Source organism: Cavia porcellus, unplaced genomic scaffold (genome assembly GCF_034190915.1).
Source record: "Cavia porcellus strain 051 isolate PalLab524CR breed Dunkin Hartley unplaced genomic scaffold, mCavPor4.1 scaffold_9, whole genome shotgun sequence".
Lineage (NCBI taxonomy): Eukaryota > Metazoa > Chordata > Mammalia > Rodentia > Caviidae > Cavia > Cavia porcellus.
This window is the reverse complement of record NW_026947492.1, coordinates 40589206-40610421: the sequence shown is the minus strand read 5'-3', so window position 1 is coordinate 40610421 and position 21216 is coordinate 40589206. Positions and strand designations below refer to the sequence as shown.

At 41.4% G+C, this 21216-nt stretch overlaps 1 protein-coding gene across 5 annotated transcripts in view; it reads left to right on the top strand.

The window, feature by feature from the left end:
- Nucleotides 1-21216, top strand: part of Amotl1 (angiomotin like 1) — a 151654-nt gene that overhangs the window by 51165 nt on the left and 79273 nt on the right. Inside the window, exon 1 of one of the 5 annotated variants that reach the window (XM_003468556.5) lies at nucleotides 2055-2324. The exons of 2 other annotated variants lie outside the window; for them this stretch is intronic. In XM_003468556.5, the coding sequence (XP_003468604.2) occupies nucleotides 2276-2324 (49 nt within the window). In that variant the 5' untranslated portion in view covers nucleotides 2055-2275. Of the gene's footprint in view, nucleotides 1-2054; nucleotides 2325-6828; nucleotides 8911-12146; nucleotides 12169-21216 lie in introns of those variants that run through there. 2 more of the 5 variants (XM_013151132.3, XM_063256212.1) reach the window with 2 other exon arrangements.

Sequence of the window (21216 nt, the reverse complement as noted above, 5' to 3'; positions counted from 1 at the left end):
TAGGTGGTTAGCTGAAATGCTCTTAGCAAATATACACATTGAGTATTGACGATACTGAGAATTTTACATTTGTTACTCTTTTCAGTCATTACAACCACCCTGGTAGACTTGTTGCTGTATTTGTCATCTTTTGATAGAAGATGATAAATTTCAGAAAAGTTGGGTGACTTCCCCAGGGTCACGCTGAGAGACAGTCGCTGAGCTGTGCCTCAGTAGTTGCCAGTTTTATTCTAGAGTTAATGCTTGTAAACTCTGCTGCCTCCCAGGTTACAGGATGGTACCTGGTACAGGCGAGGGAATTGGAATATGTTAACTTACTTCTTTCCACTGTCTTTATTAACTCTTCTCTGGTCTGTATTAAACTCATACAAATACTAGGTGAGTCAGTAAATCTGTGGTTTTCTCACTGTCTGTAGGATAAAGTTACAACACCTAAGCAGCTACACAGGGTTTACAGTTTGTAATAAAAGCACACCGAGGTGGAGGTCAATTCTATCAGCTTTCCTGCTAAATTTGTTCTGCAACACTGAGCGAGTCATTCAACAGAGGACTGGAGTTTCTCATCAGCTAAATGAAAGATCTGGTTGATACTTTTTCCTTTCTTTCCAGGTCTACTTCTTTATGATTTCGTTTTCTGCCTTCTGTGCTGCTCTCCTTTCTAATAAAAATCCTTCCCTGTTTACGTTCTTTCCAAGCACTCAGACCTGGTCAGCTCCCACTTGGCTCAGACTCTGTGTGCCCACCACTTCCTTTCCTCTTCCTCCATTCTTCCTCTTCCTCCCCTTCCCTGTCTGAACACTGTTTCCTTTCCAGGCTCTCCTTTCTCCTGCAGAAACCTCATCCTTCTAGCTGCCTCTTTGGGCATCTCTGCACTGTTGTTTTCCTGTTTTCTCTTTGCCTATCTTGTTTACTTAAATAGGTAATATATCCTCAAAGTTTCTTTTGTGTGCTGTTAAGTACTGGGGTAGGTGACTTTAGCAGAGTAAGTATTCAATAAATAATTGTTAGTGATGGTATTTTGGGCTCTATCTGGCGAACAGGGGTCACTAAACAAGAGGGCCATCAGGAGAATCAAAGCAGTCAGTCAGGACACACAAACTCACCAGAACTGACTGGAAGAATAAAGTTGCAGGCGAAGTTAGTCGGGGAACTGCCACAATCCAAGGAGGAATCCTGGATTCCTGGCCTAAGAACCCAAGGTGGAGAGCTGGAGAGGAGCCCAAGACAAAGAGGTGTGTCGCTCTGACTTTCCTGCTCACACAGTGGGCAGCAACTGCACCCTACCTGGCTTCCTCTTAGTTGAACAGCAGAGCTACCCCACAAAGCCAGGCAGAAATGCTCTGGGACACATTCTGGTATCCCAGAGCGGAGGCCCGAGGTCAGCCAGTATAATCGGGTATAAAGAGGTGGGTAGGACTGTGCTTAGTGCGGCCTGATTTAAGAGGTGGGGCAGAATCACAAACATCTTCCCAGAGCCACATTTTTTTTTTTTTTTGGTCCTTACTAGGGAAGATAATGGCGGCAGGTAGATTTGTGGCCACAGGATGTTTGGCTCTGTACTTGTGGCTGTCGAATGTCTGTTTTAGCCTTTTTGCTTGCAGAGTACCTAGCAGCTTGTCGCTCAATCCTAGTGTGTCATGGAAACACTAGGGCCTGGGAAATGTTGAGAAAAAAAATGTGGTCATTTTAAGCCCAGAAATTTCACTTAAGAAAAACAAACACCACAAACATGCTAAGCAGACCTTAAACTGGGATGGGAAGACAGATCTGGAACCAGAATGAGCCGGGAACTGGCCTTGTGGGAAGACAGACAAAATCAAAGGAAGGACAACTGGTGGATCTGCTATGAATTAAAACGCGGCTGAGGACAAATCGTCGCCCTCCGAAGTCTCAGGGGGACACGTCAGCTTGGGCTCGGGCAAGCTCAGCCTGGCAATCTCAGCCGGGCAATCTCGCGGCGGCCGAGGCTGCGGACGGGCTCTAGGGCCCAGGGCGGGCGCCGGGCGGGGCGGGGCGGGGCGGGGCGGGGTGTAGGGTTTCAGGGGCGAGCCGGGGCGCCCCTCGGGCCGGCGGCGGGAGCGCGCGGGCCGCTCTAGGACCCAGCTGCGGCCGTCGGGTTTGGGCTGAAGGTGAAGCCCTGGCGTTTCTCTCCTTCCTGTGTGAATGGAGCCGACGGTCGGGCGCCGCTTCCCCGAGCTGCCCCTCGCCATGCCCAGCGCTCTGCCCGGCAGCCGCCTTTCCCCCGCCGCGGGACTGAACTAGCCATGGTCGCCTCATGTGGAGGGCAAAGTTGCGCCGGGGAGCTTGTGAGCCTGCGGTGAAAGGTAGCCAGCCCCGCTGGGGGTGTGGAAAGGGCGCCCCCTCGCCCGCCCTCGCTGCCCCGGGCCGGGGGCTCCTCCTGGGGCTGGGGCTGAGTCGCCTCCCGGGGCGCCTGGGGCAGCCGGCGGGGCTCTGGGTCCCTCCCGCGAGGGTCCGCCACGGGGCCCAGCTAGCTGAGAGACCTGGAGGGAGAGACGAGAACCGGGGTCCCGTGCCTGCTCCAGCTCCCCGGTACCACCGGCCAGATCTCAGCCCGGCGCCGCCCCGCGCCTCGCCGGACCCTGGGAGCTGGAGCCGATCCGCAGGGCTCGGCGCGCGGAGGTGCGGTGGCGCCCCCGACGCAGGGCTGGCCCTTCCGGAGGGGCGCTGCCGCCGGGCCTGCCGCCGCAAGACGCGCCCGCGCGGGTCTCCGGCCGCCGAGGGAGGGGGCGGAAGGGGCGTCCCGGAGCCGCTTCCCTCCGCGAGACAAAGCCGCACGCCGCCGCCCGAGGGCCCCGGCGGTCCCGCCCGAGCCTCCCGCCCATCCGCTCTCGGGACTCGGCTCGGAGGGTGGGGTGGCGAAGGGGTCGCGCCCGGATCCCGAGGCTGGAGCGCGTTAGCCACTCCGGCCCTCCTTTGTTCTCCCGCGGCGAGTTTGTTGACCGACACGGAGTTAGAGCTAGCTTTCCTGACACTGTTAGTGAAGCTTTAAAAGAATGCGGGGTTTTTTGGGGGGTGGAGGGTGTTAAACTTTCCTAGTCGAACTTGTTGCTGATTTTTCTTGGAATGTGACATTTGTGGCAGGAGGAGCCTGGCACGTCCGCCCCGTTACAGCGGAACCGAGCCGGGGCCCGCGCTGGGGCGGGGGCTGAACATGCCCCACCGGCGGCGGGGCTGGCGGCCGGCACTGGCGCGCACCTCGCGGGCCTCCTACGCCTGGACTGAGCTCGCGCTGCCCTTTCCAAGTTTCCCCTCGGAACCCCAGGCGGAGTCTGGGGCTCTCCTGCAACTCCCTGCCCAGTTCGCAGTGCTCTTTACGTTCTTCATTGGCAACTGGGAAGACGTACCCTTTTCACTTTTTGTTCCAAGTTTTTTACCTTTTTGTCTTCAGTGTGGGTTTACTGTCCGCGAGTGGCAAAATGCTTTTCAGCCTAGCTCGTGTTGGTTCATCCAGACTGGAGCTTTATAAGGGAGATTTTGGGGGGGGGGGTGATTTTGTGGTCTCCTAAAACTTGACCGGTTGGACGGAATCTTTTGTCCCCTTTGGTCTTAAGCCCCTCTAACCTGTGCCCGCACTATTGCTCCTCTGGAGCATTTATGAAAAGCGAGTATTTGATTTCTTATAAAAGACTTCGGCTTTGGTGGGAACAGAGAATCATGAGCCATTTGTGTTACTTCGAAGATGCTTTTGAGTATCCAATACATTAATTTGCTCACCATAAGCAAATAAAACGTTAGTAGTTACTAGCAACAATGGCAGAGAATTAACTTCCTTTTCGAGGAGCGAAGCCAGGTCTTGACGTATTGAACCGTGATGGCTCCTTACTTCCAAAACGGGGCTGTGGGTCCCTGCCAAACTGGCTAAGATTTCACCTGGCTGCCTACTGCTCCTGGACCCTGGCAGCTGTGTTTGTCAAATTCAGGTTAACAGTTCAGAGCTCTCTGTGGATGGTAAGTTCTTAAAGAATCTGGAGGAAAGTAGAATTTGCTTCCTAGATTTGTGGAATTACACCCTGAGCTTTACAAGGTATTTGTCTACTATGAATATTGCTTATGAGAATAGTGTGGGAACTATATGAACAGTTTTAAAGAAGAGTAAAGGGCCAGAAAGCGCTGATTGGATCAGAATGAAAGGAATGGGCTGGCCAGTGGAAGGGCTGCTGAGCCTACTCTCCCCCCAGGGGAGGTGTATGCCTGGAGGGCTGAGAAGGAGGAGGAGGTTTAGATCTTGGAGGGCATATTTTTGCCACTGGCTGATATATTTTTCAAGACAAAAGAGAAAGCCTTATAAACCTGAAAGGAAGCGGAGGGAGGGAAGATCCTGCCTAGGTAAACTCCCCTTTTGCTTCCCTTTTTTTTTTGTTTGTTTTGTTTTGGTCTTTTTCTTTTTTTAATCAGTATCGGGGATCGAACTCACGACTGCCTGCTTGCAAGACAGGCGCTTATGCCGCTGAGCTAAATCCCCAGCCCCTGCTTCCCATTTTTAAAATGCACAGAAGTCTGGTTCTGGGTTCTGGAGACTGAAGAGGGCTAATGTTCGAAGGACACATGGAGATCAGAGCGTTTAAAAATATATCTTTTCATGGAAGGTAATGGGTGACTTTTGGTTTAAATGAGATTTTAAAAGTGCCGCAGTTAAGAAGCGCACATGAATAGAGAAAGGTGGATGACTTTATGGGAAGGCATTGTTCTCACTAGACTTGAAAGTGTCTGCCCCTGGTCAATTAGTCTGGAGCTTCTGTGGGTGAAACTCTACTGCAGACCTAGGCCCTGGGGGCAGGGCAGCCAAACTGACTGAAATTAGACAGGGGCTTGACCAGAGCTCTGCTGCAGAGTTCAGCTTTTGGATACTGTGCTTCATTTCTTTACAGTCATTTGTGAAAATGATTTGATAATGGTAAAGCCCTGTACTGTATAACACAAGACTTAAAAAAAAAATTAATGATGTGAAACAAGGGAAGTACTACACTGAAAATCCGATTTTCCAGGCTAAACTTTGTTAAATCTGTTACTATTTCTGATGCAAAATTCACCCACATTGACACTTCTTTATATGTTGTGACTATCTGTGTTCTAAATGCATATGGAAATTCAGGTCAGGAACTTCTGCAGTGTCTTAAATAATCTTTCTTCTTGTTTTCTTCTGGTTTTGGAGGCTTCTTATGACCAAAATTTCAGGAAGTAATACAATCCTTAAAAAGCAAGGGGTGGCATGGAGGTCAAGCAAGAAGACATATTTGATTACAAGGTTTGCTGGAAATTGTTGTCTGAGGTTTTGAGGTTTTTCTGTTTGTTTGCCCAGTGATTCTTATTTTTTAAACTTTTGTTAGTTTGACTTTGTTTTGTCTTAGAGGAGATGCACTGTGTAAATCATCCTCGCTGTTGTGGTAGATCAGCACACATTGCTGCAAGGAAGCCACTTCTGCTCCTATCACCCCTCCTATCACCTGTGAAGCCCTTATTTAACTTTGCCTTTGGGGCCAGCTCTTTGAAATCTTAGGCTGCAGATATTCCAACCTCTTAGGCCAGAACTCTGACATCAGGCATTTTTCCCACCCTTTTTAGGAGGAGTGGGAGAGTTGAGTATTGGGAATATATTCCTGTTAAGATTCAGCAGAATGGGAGTTAACTTTTTAAAAGCTAGTCAGTGCTCTATAGTGTGTGTTTAAATCTATGTTTGGGACCTTACTGGTTAGTATTATGGCTGTGTACTTTATTTTGTTTCTCATTTTGAATAAAATGTCTGTAGTTTACTTGTTTTTCTTTTAACTTTTAATTTTGAAATGAACTGCATTTATAGGAAGTTGCAAAAATAGTAGAGTTGCAAAAATAGTACCCTTCACCCATTTTCCCTCACTGGTAACATGTTACATAACCACACTATAGTAACACAATGAGAAGAGTGATGCGATACAATGCTCAGAGCATATTCAGATTTCAGCAGCTTGTGCTTGTTTGGGCAGCATCTATACTAGACTGTACCAGCTTTCAGGCACACGTTTCCATTTGTATGTGTATACTTTAACACAGTTTTTCACATGTGAAGATTCGTGTTACTATTGCTACAATATTCAAGGATATCCCTGGTGCCACCCATTTAGAGCCATGCCCACCTTCTTTTCCTCCAGCCTCTCTGTTCTTAAATGCTAGCAGTGCCTGTCTGTTCATCACATCTATAGTTTTGTCAACTTGGTAGCACATTTAAACAAAACCATTACAGTATGTTAGTTTTGAAATCGGGTTTTCATTCTGCATGGTGTCCATGAGAAGTTTTACTTGCTAAGTAGCTTTCCATGGTATAAATACACTAATGTTATAACCAGTCACCTGCTGAAGGACCTCTTTGTTTCCAGTTTTTAACTATTTTTTTTTCCAGTTTTCAACTATTACACATGAAGTTTCTACGAATATTTTTGTATATAAGTTTTGTATGGGCATAAGTTTTTACTTCACTGGAATGGGAGATTCCAGGAGTAGGATGACTGGATTTTATGTTTGGTCTTTAAAGAAATTTCTAAATTGTTTTTCAGAGAGGTTGTGTCATTTCACATTCCTACCAGCACTGTATCAGAGATCCATCTGGTTGCCATATGCCCGCACAAGCATTTGTTGTCACCGTTATTTATTTTAACTGTCCCAATAGGAGTTTTAATACATGTTTAATCTTTTTTTGGTTTTAATTTGCATTTCCTTAATAGCTAGTGATAGTGAGCTTTTTCATGTACTTATTTGCCATCCTGATATCCTCTTTGGTGAAATACCTGTTCATGTCTTTTATGCATGTCTTTTTTTTTTTTTTTTTTTTTTTTGGGTACTAAGGATCAAACTCGTGACCTCGCATTTTCCAGGCAGGTACTTATGAGTTAAACTCCCAGCCCTTGTGCATGTCTTTGCTAACTGGGTTACTATATATTTTACTGCTGAGCTTTGAGTGTTCTTTGTATAGCCTAGATATGAGTCCTTTTAAAAATATGGCATGTATATGTACTTGCCAGTATGCAGCTTGTTCATTCTCTTTACAGGAACTTTTTGCAGAACAAAATACTTAATTCTGATAAGCATCAGTTTACTGTTTTTTGCTTGGTTTTAACGGATTGTGCTCTTTGTGTCACATTCACTTAGGCCTATGTCCTAAAGATTTTTCTTGTTTCCTAAAAGTTTTAAATTGTAATTCATTTTTAACCGTCTTCAGAATTTCTATGTCTTATTGCTAATCTGCTAGGTGTTGATTAAGTACTTGATGTCCGGTAAGTGTACAGATGGACTATCAGGCATAGTTCCTTCCCTGCAGAGCTCACAGATCAATGGGGTTGCCATGTAGACATTACCATGTGTTAAGTACTTACTAGTGATGTGAGGTGGGGCTTCTCATCAGAGCAGCTTCTTTTGGTCCAAGTAGTCAAAGAGGGCTTCCTTGGCCTATTGCCCTCGAATGGTAAGAACAGATTGTTTTTTGCCTTTGATCTAATTTTTGGATATCTTTATCATCAAGAGACCTTTCAGTGTGAATTACTGTAATTCTTGAGCATATGCAGAAGGACCTGAGCTTAATGTAGTGTTGAAGACTTTTTGAATATACATGGCATGAGAGCTTAAAACACATTTGAAAAATACGGTGCTTAAAAGTCAGTAATATAAAGAGTGTGAATGAAGTTGGATGGATTGAGTTAAAACATATGTTAAATGAAAAAGGAGGTAGAATTTTGAATTAAGACCAGAAGATTTGAGGACCGGGGATATAGCTCAGTGGTACAAACACCTGCCTGGCAAGCACAAGGTCCTGAGTTCAATTCCCAGTACCAAAAAAACAAGACAAAACAAAACATTAGAAAAGAGCAATAGATTTGATTGGCTTCCTGGCTTTGCCACTTCCTTGCTGTGTGACCTCTGAGAATTTTAACTGCTGGAGCCTCATGAGTAAAATAGGGACAATAATAGTTCTTACATCATGGAGTTACGTGAGGGTAAAATAAAACAATGCATTATAATGCTTAGCACAGCACTGTGTATATTTAAAGCCTTCGTTAATGCCTACCATTATTAAACCTACAGGAAGTAGATCATTTTATAAGGTTATATTTATTCTCATATATCTTTTCTCTGAGGAACTAGAATCTTAGTTCTTACTTTTGAAGCTAACTATTTTATAGCCACAGCACTGTATAGTGTACCAAATATTATTTACTGAATGAGATTAGAAACTAGAGTTATGTATTTACCATTTAGTACTGCCTATAACTTTTGCCACCTAAAAAACTAAGATTTTCTGAGTAGAAGATTTTCTTTCTACTTGTGGCTACAGAGTGGTGGCAGGAGGTTGATTTGCCCCTCTGATGCTAGATTAGAGTAAATCTTGCTTGTTATTCTAGATACAGCAAGTTGGAGCTTATGTCACCAGCACATATTCTAAACTGAAACTCCACTTCCTTTTTTCCAGTGACCAAATTGTTCTTCAGAGGAAACTGATGGACCCTTAGATGTATAATACTAGGGCAGTACCAGCACAGGTGAGCATCAGAGTCACCTGGAGAGCTTACTAACACAGGGCGCTGTGCTCAGTCCTGGTAACTGCATTTCTATTGTTTCCAAGTCATAATGCTGTTGGTCCTCAGACCATACTTTGAGAACCACTGTTTAAGGGCACTCTTTAAATTAGACCTAGATTGAGGTCCTTATCCTGTAGAACTGCGGCTGTTCATCTGTAAATGACTGAGTTTGAAACAGATTGTTTCTAAGGTGATTAGTTGCTGTATGTCACTCTGTTCTCTCTTCTAGTTACTCTTCTCCTGTGCGTCACTCAGCTGGTTCTTTCCCACTCTCAGTTATCTCTCACTGCTTGGAAGATAGGCTAAGACTGGTCTGGGCTACCACAGAAAAGCCATATTGTCTGGGGTAAGCCATTTACGCTCTATAAAATAAATGTATCAGCTGAATACTTAGGGTTATTTTGATTCATAAATGAGATGAGCATAAAAGGCCTATATAAGAACTAAAGCACAGTGCAAAATAGTTCCATTACTTTGTGCATCCTTAATGTTTCTTTGGAGCAGTGTCTTTGAACTTGTAGTAGACTGACTCTCCTGATGCTAAGGGCCACATAGTAATGACTGCATAGAAGTCAGCAGAGCTATGATGGAGAAGATTCCTGAAGTGGATGGACTGTTAGAGTGAGGTGTTTGTGGGCCTTCTAAACTGGGATGTTTCGGAGGACGCTGGGGATGTATAATGACTGAAGAAGAGCTCAGTGCTGGAAAATCGTTTGAACAGATACTGGAATGTTAAGAGGCTCCATTTCTTGCAGTAGAAAAACATAATTCTCTGCAGGCATTTAGGACAGATGTGATCTGGACTTTCTAAAGAACTAGACTCGGATGTTTCATACTAACCAGTAGTCACATGTAGTTATTTAAATTAATGAAAAACTAAAACTTCAAGCCCTCAGACACACTAATTACATTTCAAGCAATAACCATTTCCATCATTGCCCACATTTCTATTGGCTGTGAGATTGCCTCTTGTTGTCTGGTAGCAATACTCCTTGGGTTAAATGATGGAACAAGGATACCACTTATTCTTTGGAAGTCTGGTGTGACTGGGTGGAGAGGGAGAAAACACCATAGGGTGAATGCTGTATTAGCCCAAACTTCATTCTGCCACTTCTGTTTCATTTGGTTCATTTCATTGGAAGGCGGGTCAGGTGTCAGCATGGCATCTGGATTCTGCTGGGGCAGAGCATACTAGGCCATTAGCCAGAGATGGTTTCTGTTTCTGGGGATGTTTACCCATGAGATTCGCCCAGAGATCTGATGGTCCTTAAGAGAAGCAAGTAGAAAATACATGGGTGGAGTGAGACTGACAGGTCCTTTTCCAGGAGACCATCAAAGGGCAGCCTGGATGCTTCCACTTTGAGTCTGTTCCGCTATTGAACCAGCCTTGGTCCACAAGGGGTGGGGGCCTGATTTGTGTTCATTTTCCCAGTGTTTGGGCTTGCGCTAACAGCATTCCACTCTGCTTCTTTTACCTGTTGTCTCCTTCAAAAGTGCTCCATAAATTGTAAAAATCTCTATGTCCTCTCTACATCCATCCAGCCTCTCAGTCCTTCTGAAATACTCCTAAATATTTTCTCTTCTTTTGCATGTCTCCGTAATCCAACTGGTGAAGTGCTCATTACCTGACTCCTGAACTACTTCTTAGTGTAGTAACAACCTGCTTACTTGACAGCCTTCTTTTCTCTCATATCTGCTGGTCTATTCTGTCCTTCTTTCCTTTCCTTGCTGCCTCCCACTTTTCCTCCACTCTTCTCAGAACTGGCTGAGCAAGAGGGATGATAGCTATCTTGTCTTCCAGGCTCACTTTGGTTCCCCTAAACGAGTGGGGCTGTGCACGTACCCTGAAGCCAAGTGCTAGGGAGGAAGGAGGTATCTTACATTCAGCTGCTGCTTCTCAGCAGTAAGGGTAGCCCTGGGTGCTGTGACCTAGAAATGTGGTCCCCCAAAAGCAGATTTGAAGAAGGTCTCTTCTTCCTAACATAGGCTGGAGTCTGAAGGGCTCTGAGAACCTGTCTGGCAGGCAGGCATTGGGAAAGGAGAAAGCATGACATTCTCTGGTAAAATCTCATTTCCCTGGGGATTAGTTCTTAAGTATCACTGCATTCAAATTGATCACTCACTTGGTAGTATGGAGAAAAGTTGAAAGATCTAAGGGCAAACAAAGGTAGAAATGTAGTTTTTCAGAATCATGAGAGAAGGCTGTGTATTCTGCATAGCATTTAGCATTCAGTTCATTGCAGAACACATGTAAAATCAACCAGGTCTCTGAAAAGAGAAATGGCTAATGGTCCTTTATCTGGAAGAGTCAAGGAACATGCCTACTGAAAACACAAGCCTAAGTTAAGATATCTGAAATATAATATAAAAAGCAGCATAGAACTATTTCAAAGACCTTGAGGATAATGAGGGTGTCAGATTTGTGTGGCAGAGCTCATAGTCTGATTGGATTTGACTTCCCATGGAACTGACTGTCCTGGTAAGATAAAAAGTTAAGTGGTGGAGATTTTGAACAGTGGTGAATAATTCACCTTATCTGACTTCTAGATTTGCTCTTGTGAGGTGTAGCTCAAAAAATTATTAAGACAGTGTATAAAAAGTCTCCTCTGACATGTGGATTTTCTTAGCTCCAAGTTGAGACATAAAATGTTCATGATTTCTGGAGTTTCTTCAACTTTTTCCAAAATCCAGTAGTTTGGAGAAAAAATTGGAATAAATGTAAATATTTATATTTTGATAGTATTAAATTAAGTGGCTAAGATAATTTTATTAGTTTAGAAATGTAAAATAGGTTATGTGTATGGTTATAAATTTTGTAGTGCTAAATTTAGTTTTTTAAGGCAGCAATCGATAATGCTAATACTTTGAATATTCAATTTCTCTTATAGAGGAAGTTACATGCTAAGTATTAGAAAGCATAACATTTTTTATACAAAATATAAATTAGACAAATTTGGATACAGAAGCACCAACTGCTCAGTAAAATCTGTGCAAGTCAACACTGAGTTAGAGAACTTGTCAAGGATAAGATAGAAGGCTAGAGTTTGTTCCTCTGGTATTTGAGGTCTGTCATATGTCAGGGATTTGACTATGCGAGGATATTAAATCATTACACTTGTGGAATTTATCTAAAAGGAATACAAAATAGTAAGATGTTAGAAAATAAATGCAAATGAACAAGTTTAGTCTGTTCTGAGAAGAGAAGGCCAAGAAATGATTTGTAACTGTTTTTCAAGTATTTTATCTTGCTTTGAACCTAGTGAGAGGCATTGGGCTTAAATTATAGATACCATGACTTTTAAAGACATGAATGAATTCCTTGCTGGGGAAGGTGGCAAAATACAGAAAGAGAGGCTATGGAAGGCATAGAGGAACGAATGAATCAATTGAAGTGTGTGGGTGTCTCACCCTAGAAAACTGAAGTATGATGTAGTGTGGTCTTGGCTAGTGGTTGAGGTGAGCCTAATGAGCTGCTTATGCTGTGCTCTTTGTATATGGTTTTTAGATTTCAGTAATTATTTGTGAAGCTTAATGGATAAGATGCCAGAGCTGGAAACCTGTATTCACACTGTGCCTGTGTTACTTACTGGCTTTCTAATCATGGGTAAGTTACTTAACCTCTCTGTGAAGTAGTTTTCTTATAAATAGGGACCATAATGACATTTACCTCTAAAAACAGCTGTAAGGATTACATAGTAGGATTATATATTAAGAATATCTGAAACCTGGAAACTTTGAAAGAGTTATAATAGCTATCATGGTTGTTATAGTTAATTGTTGCAACATTTTTATTATGCTTAGCAGTTGTGTGGACCTGTACTTCCAATACGGCACAATAGAGGCCTCTCTTCTGTCCCACCATCCTTGGGACCTTAAAGGGAGGGAAGTTGGGGTAGGGATGCCCACATCATTTTTGACTAGAGTCACATGTTCTGGCAGCTGGGTTGGGATGACTTGACAGCTAGGTCTACAGAACAGAGTATCTACAAGTTATCTTTCCATGTGCTCCTAGTTTATACTAGTCTGAATCTTAATGATGACAAAGGGTTTCAGGTGTCACAAGTCCAGCAAACATGATAGAAACTGTTCCTGCCTCAGGTGCTAAGATCACAGTTGTACAACACCATTCCCAGAAAAAATTAGAAATATAATGCAAATAAGTCCTCAGCTATTTGAACTACCTGGATTTTGCATTCTTCTGGAGATGCAAATTTTCTATCTAACTGAAGATAAACATTCTCTGCAGGATTGGTCTCCTCCCCTTTCCCTTCTTGCTTGATGTAACTTTCTCTTGATGGTTCAAATCATCATTAAAGACTTCAATTAGTGTGATTCAGATTTTTTTCCAGAGATGTATTGTAAGTTAGGTTTGAAATCCTTGACCTGGTAGGCTTATTCATTTATCTGTTATACAGGATATTAAAGATATGTTGCAGTGGGTTTCCTGTCAATTATTGTGAACATGCTTTTGTTTTTTATCTCTTTGGACTAGGCCATTAAAGACTTAGTGATTTGGAAGTTAAATTAGGCCTTAAACTGCCACTGAAGCTATGATCCTTAAAGAATAGTCTTTCTGGGGCTGGAGATTTAGCTCAGTGACATAAGCACCTTCCTTACAAGCATAAGGTTGTGAGTTTGATCCCCGGTACTGATAAAAAAAATAAATAAAATAAATTTTAAAAGAAAGAATAGTCTTTCCTTCATTTTTGGTTGTAAAGAGTTGTGTTTTTTTCTTTTCTTTTTCTCGAGTCATCAGTGAAAGGGAAAGATCACTGCATTAACACAGAGAACAGATTTGAGTTTACACTTTGACTTTCATCCTATGATGCCATAGGTGAAATGAGAAAAAAGTTGTGGTATGAAGATACCAGGAGAGGAGAGTGTTTCACTTGCTCAGGGTACAAGGCCTATCTCTGCTCCCCACCAAAACTGCTTCCTTGTCATTCTCTATAAATGCAGCATCGTCCGCAGCTAAGGCAGAACTCAGGTGACATTCTGGTTTCTGATACGTACTTCATGCCCATTTGGCCCTTGACCTGAATGATAAGATGGCTTTATAAGTTGGGAGCTTTGAATAATGCTATGTAGTCCTATTTTGGTCTTTAGTAGTAGGACTTCAATATTAAATTTATTTTCAGGGAAATTGTGTTGGGTCTTCCCTCATCCTAAATTCTTAAGGATTGAAAATGAAGTCTAGTCTATTAATTAGCAGAATACTTTGACCTGAACAAAACTCTAAAAGCTGTCGTCTCAGATATGTGTGAGCATCTTACTGCCTTCTTTTAAAGAAGAAAAGACTGATTTGATCATTTCTTGAAAAATGAATTTTACAGTGGTAATTCCTGTTTCATTTCCTATTGTAATGAAATGAATCTCATATTTGGGAGCATTTATAGTGTGCTGGACAGTGTTCATGACCCTCTGCACAATCTCATTTAATCTTTACGAGAGCCCATGTCTTAGGTGTTATTTATATTTACTGTTAAGGAAATGGGCTCCAAGATATTAAATCATTTGGTCCAGTTCACATAGCTAATCACTGGTAAAGCCTGGATTCTTACATTGTTTAAGAAGCAGATTTGTCAAAACAAAAAGCATGACTCATCTTTTCTTCCCATTTACTAGCTTTCTCTTCTATCTTTATTATTCTTTAAATCTTTTGAATTCTTTGGTCTTTTGGCTTGATAACATCGCTTTCTTTTCTCTTCTATCGTCATGTTTTAACTTCCTTCCTTTTGTCCAAGGATAGCCAGGCTTCCTGCTTGACAGGTTATTACATTTTCTTTTGTTTCCACCCTAAATGTCATATCATGGAGCCTTTTCACCACTTAGTGAAATGCTCATTGTGGATTTGTACTCCCTTTAGTAAAAATTCCTCCAGGGCCAGAAGGTGCCTTCACAGGGGGTGTTTTTCTGGGTGGTCAGCTTCAGATGCATTTTCTTTAATCAGCAGGGGTCTGTTCATCTAACAAAGAGAATTCAGCAGTGCTTTACATCAAAGGGCTTCTGTCTGCTGTAGGTTTCACCGACTGGGGCCATCTTCTTTGCCTGGACAGAGTTGACTCACTCTCAGTTTTGGTTTTCAGCATTTTCGTCCTTAAATTTTATGTATTCTGGACTTTCTCCGTGGAAGCAGTTGTACAATATAGAACAGTGTTTCTCAAAGAATGGTCTGCTGAACCTTGGGAGACAGTGTCGGAGACTGAAAACTGCTTCAGTAATACTAACAGATACAGGGACTTTTTTCACTGTGTTGACATTTGAGTTGATTGTGTAAAAGTAATTGTGGGTAACACTGCAGATCCCTTAGTATGAATCAAGGTGTTAGCACCAAATTGCCAAAAGTTACCCACACCACCAGCGTTTTTTTTTTTTATAAAAGCACATATTCCTTAAGATTGTTATAAGTGAAGCAGTACAAATGACTTTTAAATCTCAAACTTAGTACTCTTTTAATATCCCATGTGATTAAATGAGAGTGAAGTGCTTCTGCTGCAAATTGAGAAGCATCTGTATGGTAGAGATGGGGGATAAATATCAACTAGGTGCTTTTTCATGGAAAAACATATTTACTTAGAAGGACAACTGACAAAATGTAGTTATTCTAACTTTAGTTTTGGAAGCTATTTTATTACGAATGGACAAAGGGGACCTGTCATTTAACTATTTGCAGTTTTGGAAAACTTGAATTTACTACCATGAACTTGATGCTTTTTAGTATAAAATTTTTTTTCTGATGACCAAAATCTGCTATATTAACAAATGTAATTTCATTATATACTTGAAATATTTCAATGTAGGATGAACTACATAATTCAGTGAGACACTATTTTCCAAATGACCTATGTGTAATGCTACAAAGTTTTGCAGTGAAAGATGGGCCAGTCAATTTTAATGTAATAGGATAAAGGGGGAATGGTCAGGAAAAGGCACTACTGGTAGCGTTTCATATTTTCATATTTGACATTGCAGTTACTTTTAAGATAACTCACTTGTGTTAGCCTGTTTGCTGTTTCTGTAACAGATACCCGAAGTTAAGTTAGCTTACCAGTAGCAGTCAACGTTGAGCTTGCTTCTCAGCCTTAGGGCTATGAGCATTGTACGCCAGGGCATGTTATTCAGCTTTTTGGTTAGGACCAAGATTGTGAATCCTAGTTCTTAGGGATATGAAAGAATATTTGCAGCATATCAGTAATAAACTTTGTATGTCTTCCTTCCCTGTAACTGGATAACAGACTATTTGGCTATAGTTGGCCACTATAACTAACTAATATGTAACTCACTTAAATCCTCTTTAAGAAATCTGTAAGGATTATCTCCCATTTTCAGCTGAGGATTTTAGAGGTTCAGATTTCTCGAGCATCTATGTATAGTATGCCAGGCATTTTCACAGAATTTCTATCATCATGGTATTGAACTAGATGTATTGTTTTAGTATAATTACCGTGTTGCTATATCATTATAACAGTGTTTTAGATGTAATTAAAACAGCCATGTTCCCATCACCAGTCATTCAAGCTAGTAATTATAAAATATAGAACACTAAAACTGTTGATTTCAAATCTACCTTAAGTAACAAACTGTGTGAAAATTTCTTAATTTTACTAAAGAGGTTAATGCAGGTTGGTTGATTTTAGAGAGTTCAGTCTACATATTATTTGGCTTTCATAACACATTTTTGTACTTAAAATGTAATCAGTTTACAAAACTCCAGTTTCTCACAACTTCAGGTGTGCATGTGTTGTATGAGAGTTTATGTGGTGGTGAAGTACAAGCCTCCCAAACTTAATTGCATTCCAGTCATCTATGAAATGGGGTTGAGGCAGAAAAATGCATTTCTGATGTATGCTTGGGGAAAGACCAATGATGCAGGTTCAGGGTGTGGACTTTTAAGTAGCATCAGTTTCCTTGGTTTTTGGTGGGGATTGAATGTGGGGCCATCACACTAAACAAGTGCTGTACCCGTGAGCTATATATATCCCTAGCTCTGGAAGTGACGTGTGTGTGTGTGTGTGTGTGTGTGTGTGTGTGTGTGTGTGTGTGTAGTACAGGGAACTGAACCCAGTACATTTTGAGGCAGGGTCTTGCTAAGGTACCAAGTTACCTAGCCTGGGTTCAAACTTGTGATCCTCTTGCCTCAGGTTCCTCGGCATGCCATGACATTTTTAACAAACTCCACAGGTGGTTCTAACATACCTTACATTTGGGATTCATTGTTAATGTGGGAATAGCTCAAGCAGCACAAATACCTGCCTGTCATGAAATAATACATGGCTGGGCTGAAGGGATGAGGAATGGTGGTTTCCTCAACTACCTTGCAGAGAGTGTGCTGTTATTCCCCTGTGCTGTGGTGAGAAACAACACTGTGATCCTGGATTTTTCTCTGGCCCATTCTTGAAGGGAAGAAAACTTTCCCAGTTACTACATCTTTATCCAGTAGCATGAGAATTTCATTGTAACCTCCTTAAATTTAATATAAGAATATTAGAAAAGGGGACACAGAATAAGTTTGAATTACTGAGAGATCTTAGCAGGGCAGGAGGATGTAGTAAAAACAGCTTTGCTGGGAGAGGGGCTGTGCTCCTGGTAGTTTTGTGACTCTGGGCTTTGCTTAAACCTTGTGAGCCTCGAGGTCCCTATCAATAAAATGGTGGTGACAGTTACATTGTGTGACTTTTATAACATCCTCGCACTAATTAAGTCTGCGTTAAGCTCTTGCTATTTGTGTTTATGCTTTTTTACTTCTAAAGGAACACCTAAGGAACACGTAATTTCTTGGAAGATATAGGTTGGTATAGATGATGCAGCTCATTAAAAAGCCCGTGACTGCTGAGCTGGGTGAGTGTAGTTGCCTCCTGATAGGGCCCTATGGACTGCTGCTGCTGCTTGATCAACATGCCATGTCACCAAATTGGAACACAGAGACAAGCTGGAGGGAGCAGGGGCAGGTGGAAGGTGTCTGAGTGCTCCTGTGGGTTTGTAGGGTGAATGAGAGCAGAGTTTTGAGGAGTGTAATCTTGCTAACACTTTGTCATTTTATGCCTGGGGGCTTATTTTAAAGCTTGCCATTTTGCTTGTTTTCATTTGTTTGAAAACTTTTAAGTACTTATTGTCTGCATACAGGGCTATAAACACATTTAAGTAATAAATGTGCTCTTGTGGTAGTAATAATTTTCCTTTCTCAGGAGGAACCCAAATTGTGCCAGGGCCACTCAAAAGAATACTTTTGTGTTTCCAAGATATTTTTAGAAAGGTCTAAATACAATAAACAGGATAGAATTAAAGAGTATTTAGCATTCTATCATTTCATTAAATATAGAAGTTATTTATTAAAACTATCTGAATAACAGACTCTGGAGTCCAGGTACTTCTAGTCTTAGTTTTAGATAAGTTCATGCCAAAGTCAGCAACAGGAAGTAAGCATTATAATGGTATTATGTGCAGTTTGAGTCAAGACATTCAAATACTCTTTGGATTTTGTGTTAACATTCAGAATTTAAAAGTTACTTTTTTCTTTGTAGGTAAAATCCTCACGTTGTATAGTTGCTATGACTGTGTGATAGAACTGGGTTTATTCCTCTTTTTAATGGTGAATACAGTGGTCCTTTGATCTGCTCTGGGTACTCTCCTGGGATGGAGGACTTGGCTGTAATGGGGCTGTGGAAAAGGAAAGATCACCTCGCTCTAAATATGAGATTGTGCTCTGCAGTGTTACTTGTAACATGTACAGAGCCCTTCCTGAACCAGATCACAGCACACTTGCAATTAATCTGTTTTAGCACTAGGCGGCTTTTTCTTTTTACTTTTTTCCCCCAGTAGATTTTACCTTTTCTCACAAGTAATTTAAAAGGGGCCTTAAAATGAACAAATTGACCTTTGAGCTAAACTCTATAGAATTAAGAATATGTTTATAACTGGTTATTTTAAAATGCATATATATAAAATTGAAGTATTTGTTGAATTCTCATTATATATTACAAAATATTAATACTGTGAACATATACAAATGATTTATTGATTCCATGAACATGCGCTGAATACATTTTATGGTCTTATTTCTACCAGTAATTGAAGATACAGATGTTAATAAGACATGCTTCCTGCTGTTACAAATTCACAAGTTTAATGAGGGAATAAAAGATAAATAAATAAGCACTTTAATATGAATCATGTCGTCAATATGCATAAAATGCTATGGGAGCACAGAGTGGCTTGAAAGAATTTGTAGGAGGAGGAGTATATGACTTCCTGCAGGAAGTGGCCTTAGAGTGGAACTTCAAAAGACTTCTTGATAGTCAGAAAATATATTTTAGAATTTAGTATGTACCAAAGCAAATTTCATAGGCTCATGAGGGCAGAAAGTCTCTCCAGATGGAGGACACACTGAGGCAACTGCAAGTATTACCCTAGGATTTATGCAAAGGATACTTGGGGCAATACACATGAGTTACTCTAATTCAAGGCAGATGGTAATAAGTCATGTAATACTTATGGTACAGAGTGCTGAGATATAATGAGGGTTAGGGCAATTAATTTTTAAAAACATAAATATCAGGAATTTTTAAATGAAAAAATAAAACATTTTCCTAGCAAATTAATAAATAATAACAATTGTTGTGGTTTGTGGCTAGGTGTCCCACTAGAGCCTCATGCAGTCATGGGGGTGGCCTTCTAGAGTTTGTGATTGATTCATGGTCTAGTGCTGGGATTATAGATGGTAGTGCTGCACCTGCCCTCTGGCAGGTGGCCTGTATGCAATATAAGGAAGGGAGTGAGGCTTGCTCTCTCTCCTCCCCTTTTGCTCTTGTTGCTTTTGCTGTCTTCCACTGCCATGAACTATTGCCCAGTTGTCTTGGAGCCAGCAGATTATAGATGAAAACTCCACAAACTGTGTGCTAAATTAAAACCTTTCCTTCCTTAATTTCAGGCATCAGGTATTCTGTCTCAGCAACAAAAGAAAAGTAACCAGCACAATAGTTAATATACTATCATTATTTTCAAAGTTACTCAGAGTACAAGATATAGACAAGAAAGATTTTCTCTTACAAAAAAGATACAGAAATAAAGTAGCACAAAGCTTTTCAGTGAACTAAGAGAAACCAGTAGTGTAAATGAAACAAATTAGCATACATTTTAAAATATTTTTAAAACAATGAAACATGGGAATAATTTGAGAATTATTTGAACTTCTCCCTACTTCCTATTTATCTGTCTTCTATTTTAATAAATACTTTGAGTTTCTCTGTCAGAGATTTGTGATTGTCAGCAGTACAAAGTGGCTTTGGCTAACTTAAGCAAAAGATAAATTAATTGGAAATATATTGGGCAGCTCACAAATTAATTGGAAAGCTCAGGAAATGGAGGCTGTCTGTGCTAGTTAACTTTTTGTTTCTGTGACAAACTACCTGAGAAAGTCAGCTAAAGGGAGAAAGTTATTTTGGTGTAGTTTTAGAGATTTTTGGTTCCATCACTGTGAGCCTGAGGAGAGGCAGAACATCATATCAGGGAGCTTGTGTAGGGCAGCTGACCTCATGGCAGACAGGAGTAGGGAAAAAAGAGCCAGGACAAGAGTTATCCTAGGACAACGCCCTACTGACCTACTTCCTCTATGGAGGCTCCTAAAGTTTCCACCACCTCACAGTAAGGCTGTCGCATATGAATCTGTCAGTAGATTCACTCCGTTAATTAAGTCAGAGCCCTCATGATCCAGTTACTTCTGAAAGACCCACCTTCTGATCATTGCTGCATTGGAGACCACACCTTCAACCCACAAATCCTTGTAAGGGACATTTGCGATCCAAACCATAATACAACCCTACTGGAAAATGTATTAACGTCCTTTCATCTTTGCGTCATTTCCTCAAGTGTCAGTCAACATCCAGTGGACTGAATCTAGTTCATCCGTACTACTGGAACAGGAAGGGACCTGTGGCTTGTGTAATGGAAGATGAAACCTTCCCCTAAGACTTACACAGTAAGTTTTATGTTCTCTAACCATGAAAGTTGCAAGGGAGTGTGGTATATAGGTAGTAGTTGGGAGTCAAAAACTTAAACTATAGAAATAGTTTAAGAATGATCCAATAAATGCTAGATTCTGAGTCTGTAGATGCAGCTTCATCCCTCTTATCTGTCTCCAAGCTATACCAAAGTGTGTTTGTTAAAGAGATAAAATACTTTCATGACTCAGCCCTTTGCTTCTGTTTTTTGCATGCTGGCCAATCTTCCTTCACTCTTCTCCCCATCTTGCAAGAGATTAGCATCCTCCTCATTTTTCTCTGTTCACCTCCTAAGTGTTTTTCTCCTTGTCACTGCAGCTCCCTAACATTTCTCTCAGCCAGTCTGAACTAATGAAGTACTCCTGGGCCTGAAGAAAATTATTCCTGTCTTAGTTACCATTCTCATTTCTGAGACAAAATATCCAACACCCAAGGTCAAAGAAGGAAAGGTTTATTTAGCTCACAGTTTGTAGAGGGTTCAGTTCATAGTTGGCTGGCTGCAAGCAATGTGACATGACAGGAACACTGCAAAGGAGAAACGTGGCAGGCAGAAAATAGCAAAAGCAGGCAAGTAACCAACAAGTAAACTAGCAGCAAGCTTTTTTTTTTGCCCTTTGTATAATATCCAGCTACCTGCCCTTTGGTGGGATAGCACT